At 50.4% G+C, this 14301-nt stretch overlaps 1 protein-coding gene across 8 annotated transcripts in view; it reads left to right on the plus strand.

Annotated features, from left to right (window-relative positions):
- Positions 1 to 13892, plus strand: part of SS18L1 (SS18L1 subunit of BAF chromatin remodeling complex) — a 40379-nt gene extending 26487 nt beyond the window's left edge. For 6 of the 8 annotated variants that reach the window (XM_055372833.2, XM_055372834.2, XM_055372832.2 and 3 more), the window contains 3 exons: positions 4098 to 4217; positions 5948 to 6075; positions 10588 to 13892. In XM_055372833.2, coding sequence (XP_055228808.1) covers positions 4098 to 4217; positions 5948 to 6075; positions 10588 to 10614 — 275 coding nt within the window. In that variant the 3' untranslated portion in view covers positions 10615 to 13892. The other 2 variants (XR_008674497.2, XM_055372831.2) reach the window with 2 other exon arrangements.
- The last annotated feature ends 409 nt before the right edge of the window (positions 13893 to 14301 follow it).

Below are 14301 nucleotides of genomic sequence, written 5' to 3' on the forward strand. Positions count from 1 at the left end.
CCTGAGAGGTTGAGACCAGCCTAGGCAACATAGTAAGACCCCCTCTCTACTAAAAAACATTAGCCAGGTGTGGTGGCATGTGCCTGTTGTCCCAGCTACTTGGGAGGCTGAGGCAGGAGCATAGCTTGAGCCCGGGAGGTCGAAGCTGTATTTAACTATGATCACACTACTGCGCTCCAGCCTTGGCAACAGAGCAAGACCCTGTCTCAAAAATAAAAAGAATTTTCCAACTTTTGAGTCATCCCACAGCAGGATGAGTGGGACAGGTTGGTGCTGGAATTGTTCCTGGTGACGGCATCAGTCAGGAGCCTGCAGAATCTGATAAAACGAGAGGGTGTTCATGCGCAGGGCACCAGTAATAGGAGGGGACCAGAGTGGGGCCGACCAAGCCAGGAGGGGACAGCGGGGGCCACAGGGTCACTTGTGCTGGGCAGGAGCATCGGGATGTGGTGCTCGGTGGGGGAGGGGCCAGGAGAGGGTGCGAGTCCCGCGTTTGCGTCACAGTGAGGTTTGCAGTGACGCATACTGGACAGAGCCCAGCCCCTCGTGACCTGGCGTCTGGGTGCCATTGCTGCTAGGAGAGACCGCCCATGAGCTGCAAAAGCCAGGTATGGAGCTGGGTGTGTGGGATGCGCCTCTGTGAAAATGCAGGCAAGATGAGACTCTGCCCTTGCACACACGCACACTCACACCGTCAGCCAATGGACAAACACCAAAACAACCAACACAAATGCTTCCGGGTAGGAGATGGGGTTAGGGCTCAGGCAGTCCAGAGCAGGGGTGGAAGCGGCCACCTTCCCAGGACCTCTTGAAGGCATGGGTCTGTCTGTATGTACCTTTGAATCATGTAGATGTATTGGCAGCTTCAGAAGTTAAACATCATTGGGGCAGGGCACAGTGGCTCACGCCTGTAATCTCAGCACTCTGGGAGGCTGAGGTGGGTGGATCACTTGAGATCAGTAGTTTGAGACTAGCCTGGCCACCATGGTGAAACCCCATCTCTACCAAAAATACAAAAACTAGCTGGGCTTGGTGGCGCATGTCTGTAAAGCCAGCTGCTTGCGAGGCTGAGGCATGAGAATCACTTGAACCCAGGAGGCAGAGGTAGCAGTGAGCCAAGATCACGCAACTGCACTCCAGCCTGGGGCGGCAAAGCGAGACTCCATCTCCAAAAAAAAAAAAAAGGAACATCATTGGCTGTCACAGAAACTGAAAGGACCTTACTTTATGGCTGTCCACACCGTCCACACCTCCTGGAGTCCCGAGCGTGGCTGGCGTGTCGTGTGCATTTCTCAGGCCCTCGCCAGGTGGTGACCAGCATGTCCCAGGAGTGGACGACAGGGTGGTGTGGCCGGGGCCTGTGGGACACATCTTCCCCGGGCAGCGCTGGGGCCGCCTTGGCTGCGTACTCGTGTGGATCACTGTGTTTTTATGTGACACGGCTTTGAGTGTCGTTCACGTGTTCCTCGTGGCTCATTGTGTCCACATCTTGCTCCTTCTGAGCAAACAGGGTGTGCTGTGGCCTCTTGTTTCACACACAGATGCACCATGCTGCCCGGCACCTTCTCACGGGCACCCCGCAGAATGCCAGAGGATTCTTAGAGAAAGAAAAGAGCTGGGCACAGTGGCTCACGCCTGTAATCTCAGCACTTTGGGAGGCCGGGGCAGGCGGATCACGAGGTCAGGAGATCGAGACCATCGTGGCTAACACGGTGAAACCCCGTCTCTACTAAAAATACAAAAAAATTAGCCGGGTGTGGTGGCGGGCGCCTGTTGTCCCAGCTACTCTGGAGGCCGAGGCAGGAGAATGGCGTGAACCCCAGAGGCAGAGCTTGCAGTGAGCCGAGATTGTGCCACTGCACTCCAGCCTGGGTGACAGAGCAAGACTCCATCTTGAAAAGAAAGGAAAGAACCCTGGAATACTTTACTTGCTGGTTGTGGAGGAAGGCCCCACATTTGCCCGCCCCGTTGCTGTCCTGTTCAGAGCACGGCCTGGGCTCCCCCGAGCCCTGCAGATTTCATGAAACACATCTGAAAATGGCAAAGGCCTTTTCCACAGATGTCGTGCCCCCTTTCCCTGCAGTTATCTCAGCAGCCCTCTTTCTCTGGGGATAGGGTGGCTGCTGCCAGTTCACACTAGATCGCCTGAGCACCCACTGGGGTGTGAGAGCCAGGCCTGGTCCCTGTGTGCTGGGGCTGGGTGTTCTGAGCTGGCACTCTCACGGTTGTTGCATACCTGCTGGGTGCCAGGGCAAAGCTGGCCCGTTTCCTACAAACTGGCTCCTTTATTTTTTTTTTTTTTATTTATGTTTTTTTGAGATGGAGTCTCACTCTGTCGCCCAGGCTGGAGTGCAGTGGTGCGATCTCGGCTCACTGCAACCTCCTCCTCCTAGGTTCACACCATTCTCCTGCCTCAGCCTCCTGAGTAGCTGGGACTACAGGCTCCCGCCACCACGCCCGGCTAATTTTTTGTATTTTTAGTAGAGACGGGGTTTCACCATGTTAGCCAGGATGATCTCGATCTCCTGACCTTGTGATCCACCCGCCTCGGCCTCCCAAAGTGCTGGGATTACAGGCATGAGCCACCGCACCCGGCCACAAACTGGCTCCTTTATTATGTAAAGAATAAAGTGGGCTATAAAACATGAGAATATGCAGGCTGACCCCCAAAAGCCTGACACCCTTGAAAACCCACTCCCCCATGTCTCAGATGGCTTTCATGGGGGCAGGAGAAAGGATAGTGACCTTAAGTCTTCTCCCGTGACGGTGACAGCTCGTTTGCCAGCTGTTGCTGGAACCGGCCCTGGATTTAGAGGAAGGCGTGGAAGTTCAAGACTCAAGATACTTCCTGGATAGAGAATAACTGGAAAGGCTCAAGTAAGTTTTTCCAAAGCTCTCGCCTTAGGAGGAGTTCAGCCTGGAATAAGAGTGTGTGTTAGTTTTGTCATCCCATCTAACTACAGATTGAATTACCCTGATAGGTTTTTAAGCTATTCCAGTGTGCATTATCTCAATAAAGCTGTTATTTAAAAAAAATACTAGATTACAGTTTTAAAATACTTAAATTTTACAGCTTCTAAAAAAGGAAAGTTATTTTCAACCAGAAAAGTAAAGTAGAAAAATGGATTCTTTGTGCAGAGCATGGTGGCTTACGCCTGTAATCCCAGCACTTTGGAAGGCAGGGGCAGCAGGATTGCTTGAGGCCAAGAGTTCGAGACCAGCCTGGGCAACATAGGGAGACCCTGTCTCTACAAAAGATTTAAAATTACCTGGGCATGGTCGGGCACCGCGGCTCACGCCTGTAATCCTAGCACTTTAGGAGGCCAAGGTGAGCGGATCACAAGGTCAGGAGATCGAGACCATCCTGGCTAACATGGTGAAACTCCATCTCTACTAAAAATACAAAAAATTAGCCTGGCGTTGTGGCGGGCACCTGTAGTCCCAGCTACTCGGGAGGCTGAGGCAGGAGAATGGCGTGAACCCGGGGGGGGGGGGGGGGGGGGGGCGGAGTTTGCACTGAGCTGAGATCTCGCCACTGCACTCCAGCCTGGGCAACAGAGCGAGACTCCATCTCAAAAAAAAAAAAAAAAATTATCTGGGCACGCTGGCAAACACTGTAGTCCTAGCTACTCGGGAGGCTGAAGTGAGAGGAACACTTGAGCCAGGGAGATGGAGGCTGCAGTGAGCTCTCATTGCACCACTGCACTCCAGCCTGGGTGCCAGAGCGAGGCCCTGTCTCTGAAAAAAAAAAAAAAAAAATTATATCTGCAAAGACCCTATGTCCAAATAAGGTTCCATTCACAGGTACTTGGAGTTAGGACGTCAGCATCTCTCTGGGGAGCACAGTTTGACCCGCGATGCTGGCGTTCATCTCTGTCTTAGTTGTCATATTAACCATTTTGTTTCTTAGCTTTCCATTTGTATTTCTATAAGATAAAGGTGTAGTATAGTATTTGAATGGTTGTGAAAAAATAGACATGCCAAAGCAATGGATTTGGTTTTGGGATTCCAAAGTTACCGTGTCGTGAGTGGGCCACAGAATGAGCCCCCTTAGCCCAGGTGGGGAAAGTCATTTCTGTGTCTCCTCCTCCCTCCAGGAAACTCCCAGTACAGCCAGCAGCAGGCCGGGTACCAGCAGGGCGCCGCGCAGCAGCAGACGTACTCCCAGCAGCAGTACCCCAGCCAGCAGAGCTACCCCGGGCAGCAGCAGGGCTACGGTAAGAGGCGAGCACGGTCCTCGGGGCCCCCCAGCTCCCACCCCTGCCCCTGCCACACACGGGTACGTGCTCAGTACCCCAGCCAGCAGAGCTACCCCGGGCAGCAGCAGGGCTACGGTAAGAGGCGAGCACGCTCCTCGGGGCCCCCCAGCGCCCACCCCTGCCCCTGCCACATGTGGGTACGTGCCCGGTGACCCTGGTGCTCAGGCAGATGTGTAATAAACTTATTTTGAATACCTTTAGGTTTCCAGAAAAGTTGGAAACATCCATGCATGTAGACCTGAAACATCTTATTTTAACTTAAACGTAAATTCATTGCCCACGTGGCTTGTGACGGGAGCCAGTGTCCCGTGTATCCGTCACCTGCACGCCTCAGGCCCAGCTTCGACCTCTTTGACAGAGCAGGTCAAAGCCTGTGGGTCTCAGCCTTCACTGCAGCTTAGAATCACCCAGGAAACTTCTGAAAAATAAGGTGTGGGCTGCCCCAGGTCTTTTGTTGGAGCAAAATCTCAGTTCTCAGGATGAGCTCCACATACGTGGTTTCTTATGAGGCACATGCCTGATCCTGCTGTGCTTATTCAGCCCTTTACAGCCATTACTAATTAAATAGTATAAAAATTACTTGAGGCCAGGCGTGGTGGCTCACGCCTATAATCCCAGCACTTTGGAAGGCTGAGGTGGGCGGATGACCTGAGGTCAGGAGTTCAAGACCAGCCTGACCAATATGGTGAAACCTCGTCTCTACTAAAAATACAAAAATTAGCTGGGCATGGTGGTGGGGGCCTATAGTCCCAGCTACTCAGGAGATGAGACAGGAGAATTGCTTGAACCAGGAGGTAGAGGTCGCAGTGAGCCGAGATCACACCACTACACTTCAGCCTAGGCGATAGAGTGAGACTCCTCCTCAAAAAATAAAAATAAAAAAATAAATTACTTCAGGCTCAGTGTGGTGGCTCATGTCTATAATCCCAGCACTTTGGGAGGCTGAGGCAGGAGGATTGCTTGAGCCCAGGAGTTCGAGACCAGCCTGGATGACATAGTGAGACCATCTCTACAAAAAATACAAAAATTAGCCAGGCATGGTGGCACACTCCTGTGGTCCCAGCTACTTGGGAGGCTGAGGCAGGAGAATCACTTGAGCCTGGGAGGTGGAGGTTGCGGTGAGCCAAGATCACGCCACTGCACTCCAGCCTGGCTTGGGTGACAGAGTGACACCCTGCCTCGAAAAAAAAAAAAAAAAAAAAAAAAATGGGCCTCTATCAGTTCTTGCCGGAGCCTTTGACTTAGCCTTCCTAGAGACGATGTCTCTGCCTCACCTGCCTGCAGGTTTTCAGCAGCTCCTGTGACAGTTCAGTGACAAGTTACAGCAGCCAGTGTGACTGGGGCCAGCGGGTTCTGGAGGGCTGTCCTGCCTTCAGGTAGCAGCAGTTCTGGGGTGATGGAGAGAGCCCATCAGCCCTCGCCATGCTGGTGGGGGGCCTGGGGCACAGTCCTGGGACCTCACAGGACTGGAGGGGCTGGTGAGTCGGTTACGTGGTGCTCTCGCTGTACAGAGTTAACGTGGAGCACGTGCAGGTGCCAGGTGTTCTGGAGATTGACAAAAGGCTGATGCATTGAGACAGGAATTTTTCCAAGGAGAAGAGGAAGTTTTAAAAAAAATTTTTAAGTTAAGAAAAAAAAAAAAGATGTGCCCGTTTTGGCCGGCCTCACAGTTCCTGGTATTTTCTCAGGGCCTGCCCAGGGAGCCCCATCACAGTACCCCGGCTACCAGCAAGGCCAAGGCCAGCAGTACGGAAGCTACCGAGCACCGCAGACAGCGCCGTCTGCCCAGCAGCAGCGGCCCTACGGCTATGAACAGGCAAGCTTTCTGGATGTTTCCAGATGTGCCCATCCGCCGCGCCTGTCGAGACATAATGAAGATTTCTCTTATGGCCATGAGGAATAATGAGCTGGAACTAACTGGCTTCCAGGGTTCCTTCCAGAATGTTAAGTCTCTGAGCCTGTAAGGTTTTGCAGAATTACCTCTGTGTATACGCTCACCTCAGTCATCCAGCTGGCTTTTCATACCCTAAGCTCACCGTTAGATCTGCACGCCTGGTTCTCACATTCATTCACTCTGCCAATGTTTGTCACGTACTGGGTACGCGTCTGGTCTCTGCTGAGTGCTTGGCGTGTGGCCGTGACACGAACCCTGCACTTTTAGAGCTTATGTCTCGCTACAGAGACATAAGGTGGTCCCACAGGGCCAGACTGTGCTGAGGACAGAGCGGGGGGCCCCAAATGGAGCCCGCCTTTCAGATGGGGGCGCAGGCGACCGCATTTGGCCCGTGTGGACAATTCCAGGACGACACAGCGGGGAGTGGCTGGCAGCCCCAGGCTCAGCCCAGGGAGGGGGAAGCCCTTTCTGCCCAGGAACAGTGAGCAGGGCTTTGAAGGAGCTGAGGAAAGAGCAGCTTGGAAGATGGAAGAGCGGGAGCTCTCGGGACAGTGAGGCCGGTGTGGCGGGAGGTGACAGGGACAGGTGGGCGTGGGGGCCTCCATAAAGCAGACATCGCCTTCCCTCTGAGTGGGATGGGGCCCCTGGAGGAGGACAGGGTCTGTGTGGTGGGAGCACTGCAGGAGCGAGGGCCTCCTAGAGGAGAATGAGCCAGGCAAGGGAAGAGGGCGTGCCAAGGTCCTGAGGCACCAGGAGGTTTGTCCCAGTGAAGGCAGCCCGAAGGAGGCTCGGTGGCTGGAGCACGGGGCATATGAAGGAGAATGGTCTGGGACATATTTTGGAGCCTCCTTTGAGAGAGTCCTTAGCAGGAAGTGGCTCTGTGTTGGTGACTCTGAGCTGGCCGGAGGTGTTAGGGACACTTTACACTGCCAGTGAAATTTCAAAGCACTACATCGCTCAAGTTTGTTTTTCTCAGGGAATTGGGTAGGTAAGAGGCCAAACACTGTTTTTTAAATGCTTCTCGTCCTCCTTCAAGAGGGCAAAGGGTCACCAGGTAGATGTAGAGAAGCCTAAAGATCATGTAACACAGTCTCCCTGCCAGGGCACCGTACTCGGCCATGCCTGGGAAGGGCACGCTGATGAGGCATTTACACAGATGTCAGGAGGGCTCTGGTGTGCTCTCAGGACGCTGTGAGGCCACTGTAGCCGACGCAGGGGCCGCCTCTCCCCAGTGTGTGCTGGGCGCTGGTGAGCGGGGAGCAGGCCCCAGCTTGGCCCTCCAGGTTTGCACAGGAGTGTCATGCTGGAGTCTGGAAGGACAGCAGTCTGCATCCTGATGTTAAATTAGAATTATATTTGAATGATTCTGATGAGATGCCATACCTCCTTCATACAGTCCTGAAAATAACTTATTTGGATTTTGTGAATAAGTGAATGTCCTAACTTAATTATAAGACTGAACCAGAGGACATATAACTTTATACCTACCTATGAAAAGACCGTGACCGGTCGTGGTGGCCCATGCCTGTAATCCCAGCACTTTGGGAGGCCAAGGCAGGAGGATCACTAGAGCCCAGGAGTTTGAGACCAGCCAGGGCAACATAGCAAGACCTGTCTCTACAAAAAATAAAGTAGTCAGGCATGGTGGCGCATGCCTGTAATCCCAGCTACTTGGAAGGCTGAGGCACGAGGATCCCTTGAGCTCAGGAGGTCGAGGCTGTAGTGAGTCATGATTGCACCATTACACTCCAGCCTGGGCTACAGAGAGCGAGACTTTGTCTTAAAAAAAGGAAAAAGAAAGGCCAGGTGTGGGGGCTTACACCTGTAATCCCAGCACTTTCGGAGGCTGAGGCGGGTAGATCACCTGCAGTCAGGAGTTCGAGAGCAGCCTGGCCAACATGGTGAAACCCCATCTCTGCTAAAAATACAAAAATTAGCCGGGTGCCTGTAAGCCCAGCTACTCGGGAAGCTGAGGTGGGAGAATCGCTTGAACCGGGAAGGCAGAGGTGAGTTGAGATCACGCCACTGCACCCCAGCCTGGGCGACAGAGAGACTCCATCTCAAAAAAAAGAAAAGAAAAAGACACAGAGCAATGGGGAAGATAGAGAATAGAATTTCACATCTGGGGGGAAATGTGTCCATCTAACTGCAAAATATTAACATAAGGTAGCCTTTAGTCAGCGTCCAGTGTAGCTGGCCGTGGCGCTTTGGCACAGCACTGCCGGCGCTGGGTGTCTCCTAGGGGCCATTGTGCACACTGTGTTATGTTTGCAGCACCCCTGGCCTCCACCACGATGCCAGTAGCACCCCCATTGCCCAGTCTGACAATTTAAAATGACTCCAGACATTGTCAGATGCCCCAGGGGCAAAATTGTCTCCGTTTGAGAACCACTGGGCTACACTTAAACGTGCTGAGGCGGCCAGGCGCTGTGGCTCACGCCTGCGGCACTTAGGAAAGCGGAGGCGGGCGGGAGCAGACAGAGACGGAGGTTGCAGTGAGCTGAGATCGCGCCATTGCATTCCAGCATGGGCAACAAGAGCGAAACTGTCTCAAAAAAAAAAAAAAAGGTGCTGAGGCATTGGGGCTGCCAGTGGTTTTATAGGGCTCCAGGGCTGCCATGCCTTCAGCTGAGCAGCTCTGGATTTGAGGCTTTCCGTCTTACCCAATGGTGCAGGGGCAGAAAGACATCAGAACAGACTCCCACTAACTAGGATCATCACAGGCAGCTCTGGGAATGAGAATGTGACATGTGTTCGGTCAGGCTGGAACAGCTTTCCTCCCTCCCCCACTTCCTCGCTGGGGGCACTCGGGAAATCTGATCATTAACTAGCTGGGGACACATGGAGAACAGGCATGCGGATGATGCTCCGTTGTCTTCCCCCGTGGCAGGCTCCCGAGTGGCTTTCACCACAGGTCCGATGCTCCGTTTTGCTGCCCAAGGAATTCTGCCTTGTGGCCTTGTGGGGCACAGGCGCTCTAGTTTCTGTTCTTCGTGTTGTTTTTTGTTGTTGTTTTTGAGATGGAGTCTTGCTCTTTTGCCCAGGCTGGAGTGCAGTGGCACGATCTCGCTCACTGCAGCCTCTGCCTCCCGGGTTCTAGCGATTCTCCTGCCTCAGCGTCCGGAGCTGGGATTACAAGCACGTGCTACCACACCTGGCTCATTTTTGTATTTTTAGTAGAGACAGGGTTTCACCATGTTGGCCAGGGTGGTCTCGAGCTCCTGACCTCAGGTGATCCTTCCAAAGTGCTGGGACTGTAATCCTACAGGCATGAGCCACTGTGCCTGGCCTTTTTTTTTTTTTTTTTTTAAGACAGGGTTTCACTCTGTCGCCCAGACTGGACACGGCTCACCGCAGCCTCAACCTCCGGGGCATGTGCCACAACATGTGGCTTATTCTTTTTTTTTTTTTTTTTTTTTGAGACAAGGTCTCACTCTGTCACCCAGACTGGAATACAGTGGCATGATCTCGGTTCACTGCAACCTCCACCTCTCAGGCCCAGTGATTCTCCTGCCTCAGCCTCCCAAGTAGCTGGGATTACAGGCACGTGCCACTACCACCTGGCTAATTTTTTTTTTGTATTTTTAGTAGAGATGGGGTTTCACCATGTTGGCCAGGCTGGTCTTGAACTCCTGACCTCAAATGATCCACCCACCTCGGCCTCCCAAAGTGCTGGGATTGCAGGCGTGAGCCACTGTGCCTGGCCGAGGCTAATTTTTTCTATTTTTTTGTAGAGATGGGGTCTTGCTGTGCTGCCCAGGCTGGTCTCAAACTCCTGGGCTCAAGCAGTCCTCCTACCTCAGCCTCCCAAATTCAGATTTTTTTTTGAAACAGGGTCTCACCCAGACTAGAGTGCAGTGGCACAATCATGGCTCACTGCAGCCTTGACCTCCTGGGCTCAAGCGATCCTCCCACCTCACCCTCCAAGTATCTGGAACTATTGGCACACACCACCACACCCAGCTAATATTTGGATTTTTGTAGAGATGGATTCTGGCCATGTTGCCCAGCCTGGGTCTTCAGATTTTTTTTATAGATTGAAACCCATCACCCTGGTCGTCCCCGCTCCCATTTTCTTACTTTAGCAGGCTTGGGGGCAGATGGTGTTTGCATTGGCTCCCAGTGGGGCCAACTTGGAGGAGAGCCTTCCTGCATAGCAGGCCCAGCGTAAGGCTCTGATGCCAGGCCTGGCACAGGCCCAGCTGCAGCGATGCTAGTGTGTGACTGAACAAACGAATCTTTGGCCCTGTCTACGTTGTTAGCCCCAGGCTTGGCCAGTGGCTTCTGGAAAGCCGTTCGCTGCCCCGCAGAGGTGTGAGCAGAGGTTGTTTGCTTGCTGTTGTCCCTCCTACCCCCTGTCCGGGCTAGGGTGGCCGTCTGTCTTCCTTTCACTCATTACTATAGTGGTGTAATCTGTGTCTTGATCTCTTTTAGGGCCAGTATGGAAATTACCAGCAGTAAGGGACACACATTCTGGCTGGAGCCCTTGTGGTAGCGTGTTCATCCAGGGGCCGGATGGGCTGGCGGCAGCTCTGGTGAATTGTGACATGTTGGTTACCTGTTCGCCCAGTGCCACGTCTGCATGTGAAGCGTGCTCATTTCATGCTGGGTATGACGCCGAGCGCACACCACTGGCGTGAGACAGCGCTTGGTGGTGTGATACTTTTGGTGCTGTGTATAGTATTGTATGTTGGTACACGGAGAGGTATCCTTTTTTTGTCCCCCGCCCCCTTCTCAATGTTTCTAGCTAGCTTTGGGGGTCATTTTGTCATCAGAGCATTCTGTGCCCAGGGACAGGACAGATCTCGAGGACACCACAGTCCACCTGTTCCCGTCAACAGACCTTAGGTCTCATTTTCCTCCTCATGCAGTGTTGTAGTGTGGGTTGTCAACTTTTCTTTAACTGGCTACGCCACAGCTGGACACACATGCAGCCCCTGGAGGGCAGCCTCTTCCTGTGTCTCGATGGGGTGGGTGGGAGGGCATCTTCTGTGCGTTGGGTCAGTTTCTGTTACGTAACGAAAAGGATAAACATCTCCCACGGGAGAGGCCACAGATGGCCACTTCCAGAGCTTGCCCATTGCCTGTCTCTCGCCAATTCCGTTTATCCAAAAAGGTACATGTTTTTGTATTAAAAAGTAAACAGGGATCAATGACTGTATTCCAAATAAATATGAATCCCTAAGGGCCGTGGACAAATTGCCTAACCCAGGGCCAGCGGTATTGCTGAAGGAAAGGGGCAGCTCTCTGGGAAGTGGGCCCTCAGAGATTACACTGGCTTTGACCCTTGTTTAGCTGATGGTCATTTCTGGGATTGGAATATTTAATATGCCCAATTCTAAGTTGATAGGTAATTTAAAATATTCAAACCAAATCTTCCAAACAGTTGGCAAGTTGTTTATTTTATATTATTTCTTCCAGGACCTACTTGCTCAGATCTCCAAGCAAGCATTTCTTTTCTTTTAGGGATGTCTGAAAGTCACATCCAGTTACGTTACTGTGTTCTTTCTAATGAAAAGTAAAGGTTTCACATAGAGAAACTTGAGTAATTTTTACATTTCTAAGACATTAAATCCCATTTAAATTCTGTGTGAACATTAAAGACAGCACACTTGCAAAAGTATGGTCAAAGGAAAAAAATCCCACATTTCAATTAACAAGTAGCATGGACATTTGATCAACCTTTAGTTGGAATAATAATATTCATATTTGCTATGAATCCTTTTAAAAAAATCTTTGGATAAATGCTGACAAATTTCCAAGAACTACCAAGAAAATACAAAAGATATCCAATGCTTGATATATGAGGCCTAGTAATGATATTTCTCTTTAATTGATGTTTTGTTTTAAAAGTTAAAAGTAATTCTTGGCCGGGCGTGGTGGTTCACGCCTGTAATCCCAGCACTTTGGGAGGCCGAAGCGGGCGGATCACCTGAGGTCGGGAGTTCGAGACCAGCCTGACCAACATGGAGAAACCCCGTCCCTACTAAAAATACAAAATTAGCCAGGCATATGGTGGTGCATACCTGTAATCCCAGCTACTCCGGAACCTGAGGCAGGAGAATGGCTTGAACCCAGGAAGCAGAGGTTGTGGTGGGGCAAGATCACGCCATTGCACCCCAGCCTAGGCAACAAGAGTGAAACTCCATCTCAAAAAAATAAAGGAAAAATTTTAAAAAAGTTAAAATTAATTCTTCATCCAGAGTTGAGTGCTTTAGAATTTACAAGTCACTTATGTGTTTTGCTTGAATTAATTCTGACAGCCCCTATGAGGAAATCTGGAGGCAGGTAACAGTTCCCACTTTAGAGATGAAGAACTGAGGCACAGATTAAAGGACTTGCCTGTGTTGAATACCAGTCCTGTTCTAGGACATTCTCCCCTCTTCTAGGAGACAGATGTCCCACACAAATGGGGATAGAAGTGTTTATTTTGTAGGCGTTAAGGGTTTCTGAAACCCTTAACACTGGTAAGGACTTAAAAATAAATGTATATGTTCATATTCGATGACTGAAATGAGAGTTCTTAATTGCTAATTGACAAAAGTATTAGCAATTTCAGTTAGGGAGTCATCTCCCTTGATTTTGTTCTTTTCCTGTGAATTTTCATAGAACTAATTTGCAAACTCAGTCGGGGACTAAAGTTTCCCACTGAAAACGTTAAACATTTTAGATAACTGTGAAAATAGTTTATTTTTATTCCTTGCCAATCTGGGAATATGCCTTTTTTGTGTGTTTGTGTGTTTTTTTAAGTGCTGTATTAATAATACTTTCTGAAAGAAAAGGACACTTATCCCAAAACTTCAATCTGAAATGTCTTACATTAAGAATATCTTGAATGTTGTGTATATATTTTAAAAAGCACTTTGCAAAATAGTTTGTACATTTATTTCCTAATTTATACATGATTTTTGGTGTTAATATATTTAATGATTAATAACAGAATGTTTATTTAATGTGCTGTCCATTTTTATGTAATATTATGGGGAAAGTGATGCCAGCGGTTCCTTTTCATTATTCTATCTTCTGTCATATGAATGTTGAGCAAAGCTTAGGCCAACATGAATTGTTTGTGAAGTGTGGTTGATGGTGCTTTGTTTTTTTCTGACTACTTCTATGGAAGGCCAGTGAAGAAGCAAAGGAAGACATGAAAATTGACGCTCATTCTTCTTCCTATTGTTCCCTGACATCCAGCAAATTGTGAATTTGAAAAATGATGGCCACAGTTTTCAGAAGTGCTGACAAATTCATATTGGTATGCAAAAGCTCATCACCCATTAAGGTTTGTTGTTGAATCAACAGTACTTAGCATATTAAAACAGTACATCAGAACTCATGCCAACAGTCTTTATGATGGGATTAAGGTGGACAAGATCTCCTAAGATCTGTGAATGGGATTAAGGTGGACAAGATCTCCTAAGATCTGAAAAGAAACCTTAATACGCTCATATGGTTGGAGTGTTAAGTGAACCTCTGATTTTGTCAGGGTTTTTCTACGTATAGGCTTGAATAGGGGGCACCCCTTCAAGACTGTACAAAGAAGACTGTTTTCCATTTCCATTTAAAAATTTTTAGCCACTTCATTTCTATTTATTGAACAGGTCAAATTTGTCTTGTTATTTGTGAGTACAGTACATTTAAAAAACATCCTTATCGGTTAACTTTTTTTCAGTCCGAGTTTGACGTATAAATTGTTTATGCTTTTGGTGTAATCTCTTAATAAACTGGTTCTTCAAAAATCATCCTATAAAGTGAGTTTTCATGAAGTTAACGGGATTTTGGTGTGATGTGTTTTGCAAATACTTATTACCAAGACCCGGTAGATTGTCACCTCGGCTCCCGGGCAGAGTTCCCGTGCGTCCGCACCGGATTCCCCGCGGCGGCAAGGCGAAGCCAGGGTAAGGGCGGTGGGGACGGCGCCCCGGGGCTGCCCTGCGGTCCCCACTGCCTGCTCTGCGTTGCCCCGTAGCCTCCTCGGGCAACGGCGGTGTCCTCGTCAGACCCGGGAGGCTCCGCAAACGCCGGAGGGGTCAGAGGAGCTGGGGGACCCTGGGCACCGGGTGGAACGGGCGGGGCGGCTGTCCTTGTGCTCGGGCAGCGAGGGCACCGGCGAGAAGCGCGCGGCTGCAGCTAAGCGCTCCGCAGCCCTCC

This window comes from Gorilla gorilla, chromosome 21 (genome assembly GCF_029281585.2).
Source record: "Gorilla gorilla gorilla isolate KB3781 chromosome 21, NHGRI_mGorGor1-v2.1_pri, whole genome shotgun sequence".
In the NCBI taxonomy this organism is placed as follows: domain Eukaryota; kingdom Metazoa; phylum Chordata; class Mammalia; order Primates; family Hominidae; genus Gorilla; species Gorilla gorilla.